Here is a 19,415-nt window from a genome sequence, read left to right as displayed (position 1 = left end):
TCTCCAGACTGTTTCTTTTTTTTTTTTTTTTAAACCCAAAAATTAATTTCAACTGCCCCTTGCGGCCTATCGGTAAAGCTGACGGAAATAGCAGTGGATGTGTTGGATGCAGCTCAAAGTGAACTTTCCTCAGGTATCTAGTTTGTCGCCGTACGACCTTCCTAGCCTGTGTTATTAAAGAAAAACGGGCGACAATGACCAAAATTTCTATCGAAAATCGCGATCGAAAACCGGCGAAAGTGGCCGTTTTCAAGTTGTTTTGGCCATTATCTCTGGAACGGAAGGTCCAATCTGCTCAGTTCAAAGCTTGTTGAGTGCGTGACTTTGAGGACATTAAGCACGTTATGATACTGTTTCGGGTTTTTGGGCCTAAAAGTATGGTAATTGTTCGTAAAGTCCAATATGTGCCCTTTTGAAATTCCAGCCCTGCCTCTCCAAATCCTTCTGCACGTCCCTGGTGACGTCGACTCGTCTGTTAAGGGTATTGTATTGTATATACGATAAAGTATTCGCCCTGCATGTAACGTTATCTTTCATCCACGTCTATATAACTCATTTGGTCACGGACTGCTTTTTTATTGTTAAAATATTGTCGTCCGACCAAATCCCATATCCCAGCCAGCCATGCAGCCGGCCTACAATATATATATTTTTTAATGCACTATTATTTATCTTAAATCTCAAATGTAATTTGTGTACATTTGGCGGGTTTGTAACTTTAAAAAAAAAAGAATATGTGTATAATATATTTATGAATATTTAAAATATCATATATATATATATTTTGAAAAAGTAGGCGGGGAAAGAGACGGAAACGGAAGACAAATGACATCCAATCACATGGCAGGGAACAAAGATGGCGGACTCGGAGATTTGTGTCAGGTAAAAGAAACGACCGTTAAACTTTTGTTGTCTTCATCGCAGCCAACAACAAACTACAATGACATTTACCAACGGCTAACAGTAGCACTTTCCAAATCCACTTAATGTATATTCATAATCTCATAGCTAGCCTTTACACCATGACATTAGAGAGTGGGATAAGTTGTGTTAGTTGCCGCCACGTTATTGTAGCATAGCCGCTGCTGCTGCTTCACACCGCATGACAACAACAGTACAGCAGCTGTGTTACTCTTACACTACATACTTTAATACAGTGCTTTTCAAACCTTTTCATGTCAGTGACCCCCAGAATGATATGTATTTGGCTGCGGACCCCCATCTCAAAATATCTTTGTTCCAGGGACCCTCAGAAGCAAAGATTTGAGTTGAACAAAAACATACATATTGAAAGATTTGCACACATTTTCCACGATTTTTCAAATATAGCAGACCTACTCGTTGCCGCGCTATGAGCTTGTAGATCTGCTATTTTTGAATAGCCAAAGTATACAATATAGTTAAAGTGGTTGAAATGATTGTGATGCTGTATTAACACATTTTTCTGGGGACTCCCTAGCTGGTAGCCTCCCCAGGACTCCTGGGGGTCCCCGGTCCCCACTTTGAGTATTGTAATTTTAATTACATCATTCAACTTGGCAACAAAAGTGTCAAGTGCTAGTTGAAAATACGTAATTATTGGTCGAACGAAATGCTGGTGCACTACAGGGATATCTGGGCACCTCGATGTAAAATTGTCTATTTTGTCCAAAATGTTAAATCTAATATTTGAAAAATGGCCATATGTAAAGTATACATGATTAGAACATGCTGAAACATTCGACAATTTGGTCTAATATGTCTGCAATTGCTACAAAACCTGTATATCCAGTCAATTTGGGGCATAAACAAGAAGTTGAAGGATAAAATGAAGTCTGATAATGATGTACCGTGCATGTTCACATCATGTATACTTTACATTACTTAGACCATTTTTCAAATATTAAATTTTTTAACACTTTGGACAAAATAGCCAATTTTACATCGTGGTGCCCGCCTATCCTGTATCCGTTTGTACATCTCGTCCTGCTGTTCTGACTCATGTCCTTTTAAAATGTCTCCAAGTAATTGAGTTAAAAGGCTTATTGTGGATGACTTTGTTTCTTGATGCATGTGTTTCAGTGGTGGCTCATGTTGGCCTTGTTCTATTTGGTTGGTTTGGTTGAGCAGCACTAGAATAACTGATAGCTGGAATGCCTCAGTAATATTCTTGACAAATTAAATATTGGGACTAAATGAGATTGATGGGGTACCACCACCCCTGCTATGTGACGCCCCGATGCTGTTATTTCTCTTAGAAAAGTCATTTGTAGAAGGCATGGTGCACGGAGGGAGTACAATTGGTCATTATTTTTATTTTACAAATGACTATATTATGGTCTTGACTTGTCAAATAACACATTCAAGTCATAGGCTATTTGTAAGACAATCAGTTTGTTTCATACAACATTTATGTTTAAAAGTTCCACACAGCAACAGATAATTAAAGGACAACTTCACCCATTTTCAACCTTGTATATATTATGGTCCTCACTTATGCTATGCTCATTATTATAAGATGGCACTATTTCTGCCTGCATTGCCCATGGGGCCCCTAATCTGCAGGCTACCTAATTGCCTGCAGGCTACCTACCTGCAGGCAACTATTACAATTGTGCTTTTGTTTTGAACCTTTCACCACTACTTGCTCTTATTGCTCATTATTTTAAGCTGAATGAAAACTTAAGTGTTCTGAGCTTGTAGATCTATTTTCGGTGCACATCGCCACAGGCAACAAACGAGACGTGTTCTAGGTTGCTCTATTAGAACTAGCACTGAAAAGATGCACTTCAGTCTGTCATGGCTCACCATTGAGCAAAGGATTTCGTCAAGCTTGGCCACTTTTTTCTGTTATTAACTAAAAAATGCCTTTATTTTTGTTTGAACAGGTAGTTTATTGCAGTGACACACACACAATCACTATACAAGATTTGCTGGTAATGGTCATACTTGCACCTAGCTCAAGGACTAACTCGATGAAAGAAACTGTTATTTATAGACCTATAGCTGGTTGGAATGATTTGTTTATCAAAAAAAAAAAGTGCAGCGGTATTTACGGGAATGTCGATGACAACTGTAGGCTATATGTCTATTTTGTGTTTTTTTCATAGTGTTTATTTTATTAATCTGTGTTTATATATGTATATCAAGCCAGCAGATGTTCATTGACTGCTGTATTAGTCACCTCATGGCTGTCACATACATGCATATTACCTCAACACATTTACTATGATCTGCTTTCTTTTTGTACACTGCTTTTGAAAAATGAACATCTCACCATTAAACCCATTCTTCTCATAGGAGCAGTCGAGAGTTATGGACCATATTACTGGGAAGATCTGCACTGCGAGAGCCGGTATGTCTTCTATACCCTCACAGGGATATTAATGTTAATTAACTAATGAACTAGTGTTTTGAGGTCAGAGTCAAGTCCATGTATACCACACCATTTGGAATTTTCAAATTGCAAAAAAAAAAACGGCTTTATTTTGCATTGTGTTGTTTACTCTCTCCTTATGAACACTTAAGGCTCAAATCGAGGCAGAACTAGATAGACACTGGGAGCGGCTACATCAAGGACTGAGCTTCTATAAACCACCCAGGTATAACTCTACTAGTTTTGATTCAAATAAAGGAACACAGTGTAATGTTTATAACAAAGTGATGCTGCTACTGTAACTGTAAGTGACATTTTGCTGTGTCTACAGCACATCATCTGCTGGGAAAGTTAAAGCCAACAAAGATGTGCCTCAAACATTGAGGGATTTTGCTCTGAGGATCAGCAAATTGCTGGTGAGAATTTATTTTATTTTATTTGATGCTGTATATACTAAATGTCTGTCAGGTTTCCTTTATTTGTGTCACGATAATCATTTATGGATATATTATACATGATGCAGGGTCTTGATGAGCAACAGAGTGTGCAGATTTTACAGTGTTACTTACAAGAGGATTACAGAGGAACCCGTAATTCATTAAAGGTGTGTACGCCCACTTGGATTCACTCAACACTAGTGTTGATATTCATGTATGGTGTGGAGATATTACGACAAACAATCCCCAAATGATATTTAATTATTTCTTACAGATTGTTCTTCAGGATGAGAGACAGAGCCAAGTCCTTCTGCTGAAGGTCAGTAAACATTTTAAACCTTTTATTCTACTCTATGAAGCGAATGTTTTTTACAGTTTAATAACATTACAGGAGATACTTTCTCATTTAGCTCTTTGAAGTATAAACGTGTCTGTCTGGGCCCACAGGTTTCTGACTATTACTACGAGGAACGTATCTGTTTACTCAGATGTGTCCTACTCCTGTTGACATATTTTCAGGATGAGAGACATCCCTACAGGGTAAGAGGTTCAAGTTTTCACTCGCATCGATCAAACGCAACTACAATCACCCATCAGCCTCCCAAATTAATAAATAAATAACGTTGTTGCTATAGGCAGAAACCTTGTAACCCATATTTGAATCTTTTGTGTCTTTGTAATTTACTTCTACAAGCTCACAACGCCTGGAGGAGGTGCGACACATGAGCTTGTATATGGGCCATTTTGTGAAGTGAAAGTGGTTACATCTGTCTGTGGGTTCTATAAATATTTTTAACCAATGAAAAGTATTAGCAATAGTTTGTGACTAAATGACCACATTGGATTCCATTTCCTGCAAAGTTACGGTTTTGGATATAAGGCATGGATTAAAGTTCTCAGTTGCCACTCGCCATGACTGAGTGATTTCAGTCATTTGGAAGCATGTCACACATTTGTACTTTGCTGTAATTGAATGTTTTGTGACAATGTTTTGTCTGTACAGGCGGAGTACTCAAATTGTGTTAACAAACTGGAGAAGGATCTGGTTAGCAGCTACCAGTCTCAGTTTGAGAACTTATTCAAAGCAGAGGCACCAACATGGGAAACACATGGAAACTTTATGGTAAGAATTTGATTTGTAATATAATGTGGCGTACCGATAGCTGACTGGATTAAAGCACACACTACAACGTCCCAGAGACCTGTGTTGCACATTGTTCCCACTTAACTTCCTGTGTCTATATATATATATATATATATATATATATATACATCCACAGTCATATGATTATTATTTAGCAACGCCAATGTCACAGTTATGTATTTTAAAAATACCCCAGACAATTGGCTCAGGCTATTTTGCTACATATAAAATTTGTAGTTTAGGTGGTCAGTTCAAATGGCATAATTTGGACAGACTTAATAGAATTGCATCCACAGAATGATCCTCTTCCCATGAGGGGTGGGGTCATACATCACAATTATTGTATAGGAAAAATGGAGGTTGATGTGACCTAGATAAAAGTTAGTACACTATTAGTGTGCCTTATCTGATAATGATATTACTATCTAATGCATTGTGTTTCACTTCCAGACGGAGAGGCAGGTATCTCGGTGGTTCCTGCAGTGTCTGAGAGAACAGTCCCTGTTGCTGGAGATCCTCTTCTTGTATTATGCATACTTTGAGATGAGTCCCTCTGACCTGTTGAGCTTTACAAAGATGTTCAAGGAACAGGGCTTTGGCCTGCGGCAGACCAACAGACACCTAGTGGACAAAAGCATGGATACTCTGGTTGACCGCATCGGGTAAGAAACTGTGTGTGTGTGTGTGTGTGTGTGTGTGCAGGTTAGGATGTGCTCGTATAAAGAATGGAGTAGGGCTGGGAGTTTCATTAGCTGGGCATTGAGAGGACTCATCTTTATAAATGCTGGTCAGAAGTTCACTTGAGGCATATTAGAATTGCAGTGCTTAAAAGAAAAAGATCATTTGATATTGAACTTTGAAACTAACCCTCTATCGTTTTTGCTATTATAATAAAATGCTAAATCCCAAAGTGTAAGAGGAAGAGTAATCAATCATATTAACTCATTCAGTGCCACTCGACGTCCGTTGTATCATAAGCCCTGTGCCACTGGACGTCTAAGACGTCCCAAAAAAAATATAATAATAATAATAAAAATGTTGTTCTTTTTTTTTTTTATGTTCAGAACCCAAGATATCATGATTTGAAAATGTTCTGCTCCATTCACTTCTTGTTTAACTTCTTACTGAAAAAGGCTGTATCTCGGCTCCTAAGCACTTTTTTTTTACAATGAATTTTGGCTCTGGCACTCAGAGCCAAACTGCCAGAAATAAGTCAGGCACTGAATGAGTTAAGGACATTTACAGAAGGAAGGGAAAATGTTGGTTATTTGCGTGTATATTATTAAGTTATTACATTCATGATTTCTTTTAGCCTGTACTACTTATCTATTAACTAATCAATGCATTGTTTTTTGATTTATTTTATGTTAATTACTTTCTTTTATGTTTTGTCTGGCTGCAGTTATTTCAGCTCTCTGATCCTTGTTGAGGGAATGGACGTAGACTTTCTTCATAAATGTGCCCTGGAGGACAGCACAGAGCAGCACCAGTTCTCTAACACTCCTGATATAAGCAAGGTTTGATTTGAGTCTCTATAATATACAGTAGATATTGCATCAGCACTTTTTAATTGATCAGTGAACCTAAATCTTCTTTCTGTGACGGGAGTAACCCCTCCCCCCAAATGCCACACACTGGATTTGACTTGTGGTCAAAATAATTTGCTTATGGCCCCATTTTCTGAATATTATTGACAAAGAGCTGCAAAAGTCCACTGCAAGGCTGTTTTGCTTGAAATGATGCAATGATGTCTGGTGGCGTAATATCAGAATATTTTAAAACTGTATCCAGCCCTAATGGAACTAGAGCAAAGATCTACAGTGACTATTGCTAAAATATTCCTAATCACCATTGGGTGTGTCTGTAGTGTGGTATTTATTTTTCACGAATTGCATAATCGCCCAAAAAGGCCTCTTACAATAAAATTCTCTATCAGAAAAAGTGAAAATAGCAGATCAAAAATCTCACAACACGTTGCACCGCAACGAGCTGTGAGCTTGTAGATCGGCTATTTTCACTATTTGAAATAGTGATAATGTATATAATATATTTTTTGTTAAGGAAGACTCCCTTCCTAGAAATGTAATTAAGTCATAACTAAGAGATAAACGTTCCCTCCCAGGAAATGGACCAGCTACTGCTAACCTTCGGTGACATTCCTCATCACGGGCCTGTGCTGCTGGCCTGGGTCCTGCTGAGACACACTCTGAAGCCAGATGAATCCAGCCCAGTCGTCAGGAAGATAGGCAACACCTCCCTGCAGCTGGGGGTCTTCCAGTACCTGCCCACCATGCTGCAGGGGCTTGGCGTCTCTGGGAATAATGTAAGGCAAATACGTTTTGGGCAGTTTTATAAATAAATGTCCCAAAATGTCCATACTGTATTTCTCTCCTAATGTCATTCACCACCCCTCCACTTTACCCACCTTTAAAAAAAGAAAAAGTGAATGCCTGCCTTGTTCTTCTTCAATGAAGTAATTTGTAATTATTATTTTTTTGATTGACCAACTGATTCCAAATGTATTCATTTTACCAATTACCCCGTGATATAAAACATTTTAGAGCAACTAATGGCAATGATAGAACTGTAGAAGAAATCAATGTAATTGTTGCAAAATGCTCTTGGCAATATACTTAGAAAGTACTACTGAGAGAGCTGAGACATGCACTTAAGAATTTTTCTAACATTTTAATGCTATTAGAGTGGCATCATTATCATGTAGCATGTTCCTTTCCTTATATTGCACAAGCCAAAAAAAAACACATACCTGTCCTGTTTTGATGTTATTGCTACCTACAGTACCAATATTGCTACCTACAGTACCAATAACTACACATTCACATTATAATGTTATATTAATGCCTGTTGCATTGTCTATTTTCTAGTGCACAGCAAGCACAGCAAAGATGTGCATCTATGGCCTCCTTTCATTTGTCATCACATCCTTTGAAGAAGAGACTCTGGGCAACCAACAGGTATCATCCTAGAGATTGTTCCTCAAATGGGGGTATCCCTTTTGGGGCAGGTTTGAAAGTTACAAAAATTACGTTTGAGAACTACTAGCGTAGAGACTTTCTAAAATATTAATTCCTCCATCATAATTTCCCTGTACTTGTTTTTACACTGTAAAAGCCTGAGTGTTCATTTAACTTAACTCATTCAGTGCCTGACTTATTTCTGGCAGTTTGGCTCTGAGTGCCAGAGCCAAAATTCATTGTAAAAAAAATGTGCTTAGGAGCCGAGATACAGCCTTTTTCAGTAAGATGTTAAACAAGAAGTGAATGGAGCAGAACATTTTCAAATCATCATATCTTGGGTTCTGAACATTTAAAAAATTTTTTTTTGATGTCTTAGACGTCCAGTGGCACAGGGCTTATGATACAACGGACATCTTAGACGTCCAGTGGCACTGAATGAGTTAAGAGTGTACAAGTGTAACAAAATGAACCCGTAAGGGTCATTTGTACATTCTCAGAGTTACAAATGGACAAATCAACATCATGTCACAAAGACCACTAGTAACTCATTGCTTCCACAGGACTTGATCAACACCGCCTGTGAAGTCCTTTCTGCTCCCAGCCTGGCTGAGGTCTTTTGGGAAATGGTGAGGAGAAATTCATTAGAAACTGTCTTGATTGATGAAAAGAAACAAATAATGTTTTGTATAGTTATTGCCACATGAATTGTCATTTATTTTTATTTCCTTTCCTTCTCTTTTTCATCCAGAAGCCCAACATGGGATTAGGAATGATTCTGGACAGTGCTGTCGGGATGTTCCCTCACAAAATAGGACCCCTGTTACAGCTCCTGACTGCTCTTCTGTCAAACAAGTCAACGGCAAAAAGGGTATTAACATAAACACACACATGCATAAAGCTACAGTATATCATGTATCTGGGAAATGTGTTAATAGATGTCTACCTTTATGTGGCAGGTGTACACGTTTCTAGACAAGATGTCCTTCTACACAGAAGTCTACAAACACAAGCCCAACGACATAATGTCCAAAGATGACGAGACACTGTGGAGGAGACAGACAGCCAAGCTCCTCTACCCCTTTGGTTAGTGTGGTTGATGGTTATGACACATGCTGTCGCACTGTCACTAAATGTATTTGACTATATATATATTAGAGATGCGCGGATGGGTTTTTTTGTCACCCAACTCCGCGTTAACAAGTTCATTATCCATCCGCCATCCACCCGTGGTAATTATATCCTCCTATTTATAGATCCGCACCAACCGCACCAAATAATTGTTATTTTCCTGACGTAGTTTTCTTATAAACAATGTCACTCACCACTGTCGCGATGCAGTGACTGTATACAATCCACAACCATGGTAACAACAAGCGCACGTCTTCATTCAGTTCATTGAGTTACTTTCGCTTTCAACCACTTTGTTGCCATGTCGGCTTTTTATAAGCTTTTTATAAGCGACTTTTGTTTGGCACTTGTTGTGGGCTTGTTTTCATAGACCTGGCTGCTTATTTCTCTCGCAAGTTGTCGCAACCTCGCAACACTGGCTGGCTGCAAAGCAACATGTAGTGAGCGGCTATTTTGTGCCTGGTGTAAAATGACGTAATATTAAAATACTACAAACGCACACACGGTGAAATTTAGTGCTTTTTGAAAGCTATTATAGGCCTATAGATTGATATCATTAATTTAATTCCCGCATTATTTCACCCGCGGTTTATCCAATATTAATTAATAATTATATTTGATTGACCCAAATCCACCCAAACTGCGGTTAACTGCGGCAACCGCGGCTAAAACCGCGATCCGCGCATCTCTAATATATATATATAAATGTGAATATACTTCTTTCCCACACATTTAATACGTATTTTATGTCTGCTGCTAAACTATGTCTCTTGTACTTGAGACAGAGGTACGCTTTCCTTTTTCTCATGATTAAGCTTGTAGTCTTGCACAATTTTGAATGTCAAAATTTTAACTTGCCTAAAAGCGTGAGTGTTGATTGGATTAGTTTTGAACTATGTAGCTATTTTCTGCTAATGAGCCCTCTGATATATCCATTCTTAATGGTATGCTTCTGGTATTTTGACCCTCAGGCCTGGGGCAGACTAACTTGCGGATGCCTCAAGGAGTGCTTGGTCAGGTGGGGGTGCGGGGTGACCATGCCTACTTAGTGCGGTGGGACTACTCCTACAGCTCCTGGACACTCTTCACGTGTGAGGTTGAGATGCTGCTGCATGTGGTTTCAACTGCAGGTACCTGACTGGATGGACCCAAACACATTACAAAGTCAAACCCGTATTTAATGTTTTTTTTTCCTCCGGTAAACTAAACCCTTTCCCCCCTCCTGTAGATGTGATGGCTCACTGTGAACGTGTGAAGCCCGTCCTGGATCTGGTCCATAAGGTTATAAGTACAGACTGGACTGTGTCTGATTGTCTGTTACCACTCACATCTCGAATCTACATGTTGCTGCAGCGGTAAGTTGCTCCCTAGTCCCTACCTAGTCACTCCATTGAGTACAGCTCTGGCTCACACTGAACTTTATCTACTAAAATAGCAGATGTAGATATAGGGCAAATTATTTGTCTTTTCTCTTTTTAACATTGTTTATGTTTGACTTGAATGTTATGAATCTATTTAATATACTTTATATCCACGTATCCCTCAGGTTAACATCAGTCATCAACCCTCCAGTGGATGTGATCGCCTCTTGTGTAAACTGCCTTATTGCATTGGCTGCCAGGATGCCAGGGAAGGTAGGAACTCTGAATGTGCTGTGTAGATATATTGGTTATGTTTTTTACAGGTGTAACAACACACACATTTGTGTTAGGAAAGATGGTCACGGTTTGGTGCGCATTACAGACCTTGCAATTTGTCAGATTCTTTCTATGATGTACGGAAAAATATATTTTAGTCTAAATTGTGTGAATTATTTTTAAATATTCTCAGTGCCGCTCAACAAGGCATTCCAGTTAGACGAGACACAAGGCAACACATAGCGCCTTCCTATAACGTACCATTCACAACTTCAGTGAGGCATGCTAGCGGGTTACCGCAAACAGCCTAGATAGCCTTTCCCAGCCGATTCAAACAGGGCAAAAGAAATCACCGCAGTGTAGCCATGGATAATCATTAGTGAAGAATGCAGGCTTTTAAAGAATCTTTCAGTGTGTGTGAATCTATTTTTGTCTATTTATTTTTATTATATATTTTTTGTATTATATGCTTGCTTCCAAAAAGCCACTCGATACAATGGGTACGGTAGTTGTATTGTATACAAATGAGCAAAAGATAAGTAAATAAATGATTATTTTACAGTGCCTTTGAATTGAAAACTTTCAAATCAATGCACATGACACCACCATACTTTATCAAACCGAACTGTGAATTTTATGATCCGTTACACCCCTAATACCTTTGTACAGGGAGCAGCAATCGGGGTATAAAGTCACCTGTTTAACCTACTGTATTTTCCGCACTATAAGGCGCACCGTCAGTGCGCCTTATAGTGCGGATGCGCCTTATAATCCGATGCGCCTTATATATGTATCAATATTGGTTCCCCTGGTTGCCGCACTATAAGCCGCACCGTCAGTGCGCCTTATAGTGCGGATGCGCCTTATAATGCGGTGCGCCCTATATATGAAAATAATACATTTATTGAAGGTGAGCCTTATACTCAGATGCGCCTTATAGTGCGGAAAATACGGTAATATCTTTTACCCACACTTGCCTTTCTTTCTTCCTTCCTTCCTTCAGGTATGGTCCAGTCTGCATCACACAGGCTTCCTCCCCTTTGCCTCCAGCCCCTTGACCAACATGGCCCAATGCATAAGGTACCGGGAGTTTGAATGACTTAAATGGAGAGCTACCAAATATATAGGAGAATGAGGTATTCTATTTTTACTGTGGAGAATTATTTGGTAAAACCAAATGTATTTTTTTGCAGTGCCGAAGGCATGAAGGCAGGTAACTATGGGAACCTGCTGGTTCTTATCGAGCAGCCTAGGGGAGAGTACGCTGTAACCATTGCCTTCCTGCGCCTCATCACAACCTTAGTCAAGGTAGTATGTGACTGAAAGAAATGTACATCAATTAGTGCAATGGTTCTCAAATTGAGGTCCAGGGACCGACTAATCGAAACATAAAAAAAAAAAACTTCAATTTTTTTGTTTTATTTTAAATTCAAAATTAATCATTTGAAGATTCTTTACAAAAATGTTCATGGGGGGCCCCTGGCACAAAACAATCTTTTCAAATGGGTGTCTGTGGTCAAATCAGTTTGGGGGTCCATGATGACATGAAGATGTTTGAGAAACACTGAATTAATGATGATAACACTACTTTAGTTTACACTCATTCACATACATTTGTGACCTTAACATGCATAGCAACCTGCCTATACCAACTCTAAATGTTTTTGTTTGTTTCTGGCAATCCCAGGGTCAGCTAGGCAGCACTCAGAACAAAGGCCTGATCCCATGTGTACTGCTGGTGTTGAAGGAGATGTTGCCCACCTACCATAAGTGGCGCTACAACACCTATGGTGTCAGAGAAAGGATAGGTGAGGGGACATTTCCGACCGTCTCATGTAACAATGATGGCTAAAGCTATTTGACATTTTTGACGACATTGGTATCAGGAGTTATGATTTTTACCACTTTCAAACTGGCGTTTTGTGCATATCTCGTTATAGACAAACATTTTTACATGTTTTCAACTACCGCCTTTAAAGCTTGTAGATTGAGCTTGAATTTTTGAAAAGTTTGTCATTGATTACACTTTATTTTGCACTTTTTGACAAAATATCTGTAAACAGTGAGCTTGGTCTCTCCAAAATTGACATTGGACCCAAAGATCTGGCATCGGTCTGCCTCTAGCTGTATGGTCCTTCCAGTGTTATGTAAATAAAGTGAACATCTGCTGCTACTGTTCTTGTTTAATGCAGGCTGTCTGATCTTGGAGCTGGTCCATGCCATTCTCAACCTCACTCCAGAGGGAGAGGATCAAGTCAGGTAAGACTGATATCTCCAAAGCTTATGTTTATGTTTAATGCAATACTACTACTTAATAATGGTTCCTTTAACTGAAGCCAAATTATATAATTAGCATGTTCACATTATGGCTTTGGGATAGTTGGTGGTAGCAATCCATCCGCTATTTAAACTGTTTAACATCCAGTAGACTGTAATAAAGTAATAATAAAGTCCTATTATAATCATATTAATCTCTGCCAGGAGATTTGTGTATTCAGATTTTAATTATCTTAGAGAAAAGCATGTACATTGGCTGGAAAGCTAGCTTGTAAGCTCAGGATTGTTTCATTATTCTGTTGAAATCTAATTGCTTATATTCAGTTTTAGCAGGTGCCCATAATACAGTTTTGGGGCTAATGAAAAAACACAAATATCAAGGCTGTAGGGTTAGGTTCAGGGGTTGACAGCACTCATCATCACATGAGCAAAGCCAGAGACGTCCTGCACTAATAGGACAGCATGGAGAAAGGAGTTATGGTTCTTCAGACTAAACGGATGTTGCTGCTCAAACGCAAAATAAATACTCTTGGCTATTACCAGCCTTCATGGAACCAATTTTTCATGCTCTCTCCTGCTCCAGCACTCCCACCCTGCAGTCTCTGTGTATCTATAGCCTGGCTAACACTGAAGCAGGCCAGGCCGTGGTCAACATCATGGGGGTAGGAGTAGACACCATCGATATGGTTATAGCCGCACAGCCCAGCAGGTATGACTGAATAACAAATATTTATTCATTACAATGATGTCTCTTATTATCTTGCCTAGTTTCAGATCTACTGCATATATTATGCTACTTGTCTGGTCTGTACTTATGCGTTTTGTCCTTTTCTATTTATCAACAGAAAACATAAAGCATTTTGTCATCCAAAATAATGTTGTTGATCTTGAACTTGTGGTCACTATTAATCCATACAAAAATAGCAGATGTACAAGCTCACAGCCCGTCACTTCATGCCACGCTGCAAGCTTGTACATGTGTTTTTTTTTTATATATTTTGAAAAATCGTGAAAGGGTTTGAAATATGTTGAATAACTTCGAATTACAAAAAAGTTTGAGAACAGCCATTTGTAGAATCGGCCTCAGGTCTTAATAGGTTAAGGCGAAGCTGTGATATTTTTGCCTTTTCTTTGAAATCGTATAGTGGTGGCGCTGAAGGCCCAGGCCAGATCCTGATCCAGACAGTGAAGTTGGCGTTCTCTGTCACAAACAACGTGATCCGTCTGAAGCCGCCCTCTGATGTGGTGTCACCACTGGAACAGGCCCTGACCCAGCATGGGGGCCATGGTAACAACCTGATTGCTGTCCTGGCCAAGTACATCTACCATAAACATGACCCGGCTCTTCCACGTCTGGCAATCCAGTTGCTGAAGAGGCTTGCCACAGTAAGGCAGCTAAACATTACTTGATATTATAATTCATATTTTTGCTTTAAAACTTAAATCAATTATTACATATTTTTTAAATATTGTCAGCAAATCGATTAACCACTTAAGCCTGGTTTTAGAATGTTCCTGCAGTACTATGACATCATCAGTATGACTTCAGTCATCTCCACATTTTGTAAAACAAAACAAAAAAAACGAAAAGATTTTACGCGCTAGCTTGTAGATCTGCTATTTTTGAATTAAATGTGTAAAATAAAAAAAGTAATTGTTTTACATTTATTTTGAAATGACTTTCACAAATGTTCACAAATCTTCTCTTATGTGCCAAATCATCTTTGTTTTGTCCCTAGGTGGCGCCCATGTCAGTGTATGCGTGTTTAGGCAGCGATGCAGCAGCCATTCGAGATGCCTTCTTGACTCGACTGCAGAGCAAGACCGAAGACATGAGGATCAAAGTGATGATCCTGGAGTTCCTCACTGTGGCCGTGGAAACTCAGCCTGGCCTCATCGAGCTCTTCCTTAATCTGGAAGTCAAAGACGGAAGTGAAGGCTCAAAGGTGAGATAAAAAGACGTGTACCCGTATTTTCCGCACTATAAGGCGCACCGTCAGTGCGCCTTATAGTGCGGATGCGCCTTATAATCCGATGCGCCTTATATATGTATCAATATTGGTTCCCTTGGTTTCCGCACTATAAGCCGCACCGTCAGTGCGCCTTATAGTGCGGATGCGCCTTATAATGCGGTGCGCCCTATATATGAAAATAATACATTTATTGAAGGTGCGCCTTATACTCAGATTCGCCTTATAGTGCAGAAAATACGGTAATTGTTTTCTTACCAGGACATGATTTCTTTAAACCTTAAACCTGTATACTTTGTTGTATATCAAATAGCGAAAACAGCAGATCTAAAATCTCAGCTCCCGTTTTGTTGCAATGCGTTGTGAGTCTGTAGATCGGTTATTTTCGGCAAATATTGGCCTATTCTTTCCTATTTTGACATGTCCAGAAAAAGGATGCTAGGTTTCATGTTGTTGAATGACCCGAAAAAGGATGCTAGGGTTCATGTTGTTGAATGACCCGAACATTTTCTGGCATTTTCATGGCATTTGTTGGCCTGCAGGAGTTCCTCCTGGGAGAATGGAGCTGTCTGCAGGTGGTGTTGGACCTCATTGACTCCAAGCAGCAGGGGAAGTACTGGTGTCCTCCTCTGCTTCACCGGGCCGCCCTGGCCTTCCTTCTGGCCCTCTGGCAAGATCGCAGGGACAGCGCCATCTCTGTCCTACGTACCAAGTAAGCATGTTGTCTGCCTAATATTTATTTTGATCAGCGAAAGAAGGTGGTAAGGGGCTGCAACTATCGATTATTTTCTTTGCGATTATTTTATCAATAACCCTTTAAAAAAATATTTTTACAGTTTTTAATATATAGATAAATAACCACTTTTGCGTTATTGTATACTTTGTTGCAAAACTTTGTGTGAAAACAGTGAAAATAGCCGAGCTACAAGCTCACAACACGACACATTGTAAGCTTGTACATCTGCTATTTTGGAATTATTTCGCCCTATAATAAGATTCCCAAAATAGGGATTGATTATTTTATTAAATTATCGCTTATTGTTTTATAATCGATTAGTTCCATTAACTGTTGCACCCCTAGAATGTGGGATTTCTTATTAGATGGATGGTTGATTACAATTAATGTTTGGCTGTGTTCCCACAGAGAGAAGTTTTGGGAAAATTTGACAACCCCTCTGTTTGGAACCCTCACTTCTCCTCCAGACACCACAGAGGTATTTACTGACTTAGACTAATATACATCCATATTGAATAAAGGCATGTCATATGTGTCAACTTAATGATCTTACATTTTTCTCCTCTTAGCCTTGTGTTCTGGAAACCTGTGCTTTTGTTATGAAAATAATTGGCCTGGAGATCTACTATGTTGTCAGGTAATTTCTCAATTCTTGAAATGTATATGGTTGCTATATCGTCGCTGTATGGCAGAAATCTTGTTCGTCCATACTTCATGTTATGTATTTTTTCATAAATGAATCCCCTATTTTATACTTCATCGTATGACAGTGTGCAAAAATATCCAATCCACAAGCTCCCAACACGTGGTGATGTTCAGTCGTGAGATTCGTTTTTGCTTTAATCCCTGTGTACTTGATGGCAAACGTTGGACTCTCTGTGGTGTCACAGTGGCTCCTTGGAGCAGTCCCTGAAGGACGCGTTGCAGAAGTTCTCCAACGGGAGGCGCTACGAGTACTGGTCCCAGTATGTCAAGTCGTTGGTGTGCCATGTGGCGGAGACGGAAGAGGAGGGCATCCACTCCTTTTCTGAGACCCAGATGCTCATCTCAGCCTGGAGGATGCTGCTCATCCTGTCCACCAGCCATGTATGTCTGAGTGCACTTTTAACCTGTTGTTCTCAAATGTTTTAATTTCAAGGATCCGTTTGGTATGTATTAGGCCACAGACCCCCATAACTCTCAATGTTACAGACCTGTAAGGGTCCATTTGGTTCCTACTTCCTAACTATCAATAATTTAGCTGGGGTGCTGCTCATCCTGTCCACTTGCCTTCTATGTCTGAGTGCACTTAAACCAGTACTTCTCAAACTTAAATTTCAAGGCCCCCCAGTTTAGTATGTATTAGGCCAGTGGTTCACAAACGTTTTCATTCAAAGACCCCCAAAATAATTTGTATTTGGTCACGGGACCCCTTCTGAGAAGCCTGATAGGCCCCATACAAGATTTGTGTTGTTAATATTTTTCAAAATGTTTCAAGATTTTGTTATAATAGCAGATCCACAAGTAAAATCAAGTATATTATGTTTGACCAAATATCTATTTTAATATTGTGACAATATTTAGAGATGACTATTGATGCTGTGACAAAGTATTTCCACAATGAGACTTTTGATAAATAATCATCAGTAATGCATACACTGTTAAGTGGCAATAGGTAAAGGCAAGAGAATAGCTAGAATAGTAATTTAAGCTCCCCAAATTCACTTTACTGTAATGCAGACTTTAAAATGGGGAATAGACGACACTTAAATGCCATATTACTAACTGATGTTATCCAACATCTTGTCTCATATCAAGATATTGATATATTGTCCAGCCCTAGTTCAGAAATGTTCGATGTTGACATAATGTACAGCAGACATCTAGATATGTAACACAGGGCTGTTGAGCTGTTGAACACAATAAATTGTGTTCTAGCGCTAATTGATGTGTGTTTTTGCCTGTAGTCTGACGTAATGCACCTGACAGAGGACTCAACTAGACTGAAGCTCTTCATGGACGTCCTGGATGGTACCAAAGCAGCTGTGAGTTACCAGGATTAGCTTCATTAAGTTCTTGTCATCTACAACATAACTGTTTTTGTGGTCTTGTTTATTTCTTTATATTATATGTCCATCATCAGTAAAAGTTTCTCATTTCTGCTTTGGAACCGGTCACTGCTTCTCTTACTCCTAGCTGATGGTTCCTGCGTCGGTCCCTTGTCTGCGTCTCGGATCCATGATGGCCACTCTGCTGCTCACCCTCCTCAAACAGTGGAGAAGGTGCGCGTATACACTGTACTGAATATTTGCATTCTGTGAAGATGTTTTTCCACTCCATTCTGTGCCAGCATTTCCATGTCTTTCTTTCACTGCTGTCCTTTTGCAGTGTGGTGGCGACAGCCCCTGACATCCTGTCCCCCCTGTCCCTCATCCTGGAGAGTGTCCTACAAGCTGACCAGCAGTTGATGGAGAGGACGAAGGCCAAGGTCTTCTCTGCACTTATATCTGTGCTGCAGATACAGGGACTCAATGGTGCGTTTCTCATAATTCCATTTTAACTCTTTGACTGCGGACGACGCGATAACGCGTCAAGTGCTACTTTGTCCAGTTGGCCGTCGACGCGCTTGACGCGCGTTCATTATTTAATCTCTGATTGCGCTATGCTGCTTAATATTCAATGTTATTCTCGAGTTCCACTTACTTCACGGACATCTGCATCCGGTTTCATGGCCTGGATTCCGTTTCCGGTTTTTGATTTTTTTCCCCAGTCATTTTCGTCCAAAATAGGTAAATAAACGGGTTTTCACACGGTATAACGGACAAACGGACAGGTTCTCTTCTATAATCTATGGTCTGGGTGACGATCAGTCATCGCCGTCGTGTATCACATCGTAATTTTCGCCGATCAAAACAATCTGGGACGACGTCACATCCGTTTTCATGTTTTTCCTTGTCTAATCTATCAAGAAGGGTGAGAGAGACCCAACGACATGATCAAGCTGTCATGTGCTGCTCTCTAGTGGCGGATTTGTACTGGGTCTTTAAATTATGTGTCCTTAAATTATTTTCATGAGAAAAATATAAAAATAAAAAAACACGAAAATTGCTGGCACTGGGGGAGTACTTTATGAAAATACTCTGGCAGTCAAAGAGTTAAGGAAAATAATCGTTGAGTCCAGACAGATGAAACATTTATGATAGTGTACACACACAGCACAGTGTATGCGTGTCTTTTAGTCTTTGGCTGAATGCACTCAGCAATTTCACTGTTCACTAGGTGATGAAATAGCCCAGCTGCCCCAGCTTCTGCTGTGCGTCTGTGAGACTGTGAAGGACGAGGCCCTCGCCCTGATCGACAGCACTCGCCACATGAGCCAAGCAGGAGATGTGCTGGAGGACAAGGACAGCATGGAGACGGATACTCCCCGCAGTCTTCAAAAGGACCAAAGAGATGGGGTAGGGATACATCACGGGTCCCCAAACATTTTCAGCTCGAGGCCCAAAAGAGAAACAAAATTACATTATGAATTAATCTATTAAGCCCTATTTAAAAGAATAGTGAAAATAAGCTGGCTATTTGCACTAATTATTTTAAAAAATTGGTCCGCAACCCAAATTCGTTTTTTGGAAACACAGGGCTACATAGTATAATTAATATCACATGACAAAATAAAAACTGGTCAGGTTAATATTATAAACCGTTTTGAAAAAGGCTGTGTTTTTATTCATACCATGGCAACAGTCATTATTTTTTAGAGCTTGCTTATAGAAC

General features: G+C 39.6%; 1 protein-coding gene across 2 annotated transcripts in view; it reads left to right on the top strand.

Annotated features, from left to right (window-relative positions):
• The first annotated feature begins 816 nt into the window (after positions 1-816).
• Positions 817-19,415, top strand: part of nup188 (nucleoporin 188) — a 305,112-nt gene continuing 286,513 nt past the window's right edge. For both annotated transcript variants that reach the window (XR_013932437.1, XM_080418631.1), the window contains exons 1-33: positions 817-882; positions 3,280-3,334; positions 3,508-3,581; positions 3,687-3,771; positions 3,879-3,959; positions 4,067-4,111; positions 4,240-4,332; positions 4,796-4,915; positions 5,387-5,598; positions 6,339-6,453; positions 7,059-7,259; positions 7,822-7,911; positions 8,475-8,540; positions 8,663-8,782; positions 8,871-8,997; positions 10,014-10,172; positions 10,271-10,397; positions 10,589-10,676; positions 11,683-11,759; positions 11,873-11,987; positions 12,367-12,487; positions 12,872-12,938; positions 13,540-13,665; positions 14,102-14,342; positions 14,696-14,902; positions 15,469-15,638; positions 16,071-16,140; positions 16,232-16,299; positions 16,553-16,748; positions 17,609-17,686; positions 17,838-17,923; positions 18,030-18,175; positions 18,921-19,099. Coding sequence is in view for 1 of the 2 variants with exons in the window: in XM_080418631.1 (XP_080274757.1) it covers positions 857-882; positions 3,280-3,334; positions 3,508-3,581; positions 3,687-3,771; positions 3,879-3,959; positions 4,067-4,111; positions 4,240-4,332; positions 4,796-4,915; positions 5,387-5,598; positions 6,339-6,453; positions 7,059-7,259; positions 7,822-7,911; positions 8,475-8,540; positions 8,663-8,782; positions 8,871-8,997; positions 10,014-10,172; positions 10,271-10,397; positions 10,589-10,676; positions 11,683-11,759; positions 11,873-11,987; positions 12,367-12,487; positions 12,872-12,938; positions 13,540-13,665; positions 14,102-14,342; positions 14,696-14,902; positions 15,469-15,638; positions 16,071-16,140; positions 16,232-16,299; positions 16,553-16,748; positions 17,609-17,686; positions 17,838-17,923; positions 18,030-18,175; positions 18,921-19,099 (3,831 nt within the window). In the remaining variant the exon portion in view is untranslated. The remainder of the gene's footprint in view (positions 883-3,279; positions 3,335-3,507; positions 3,582-3,686; positions 3,772-3,878; positions 3,960-4,066; positions 4,112-4,239; positions 4,333-4,795; positions 4,916-5,386; positions 5,599-6,338; positions 6,454-7,058; positions 7,260-7,821; positions 7,912-8,474; positions 8,541-8,662; positions 8,783-8,870; positions 8,998-10,013; positions 10,173-10,270; positions 10,398-10,588; positions 10,677-11,682; positions 11,760-11,872; positions 11,988-12,366; positions 12,488-12,871; positions 12,939-13,539; positions 13,666-14,101; positions 14,343-14,695; positions 14,903-15,468; positions 15,639-16,070; positions 16,141-16,231; positions 16,300-16,552; positions 16,749-17,608; positions 17,687-17,837; positions 17,924-18,029; positions 18,176-18,920; positions 19,100-19,415) is intronic.

The sequence above is a fragment of the Gymnoscopelus braueri genome, assembly GCF_963280865.1.
Source record: "Gymnoscopelus braueri genome assembly, chromosome: 22".
NCBI lineage: Eukaryota > Metazoa > Chordata > Actinopteri > Myctophiformes > Myctophidae > Gymnoscopelus > Gymnoscopelus braueri.
The sequence above is the reverse complement of the archived record's forward strand: the minus strand, read 5'-3'. Positions and strand labels throughout refer to the sequence as shown.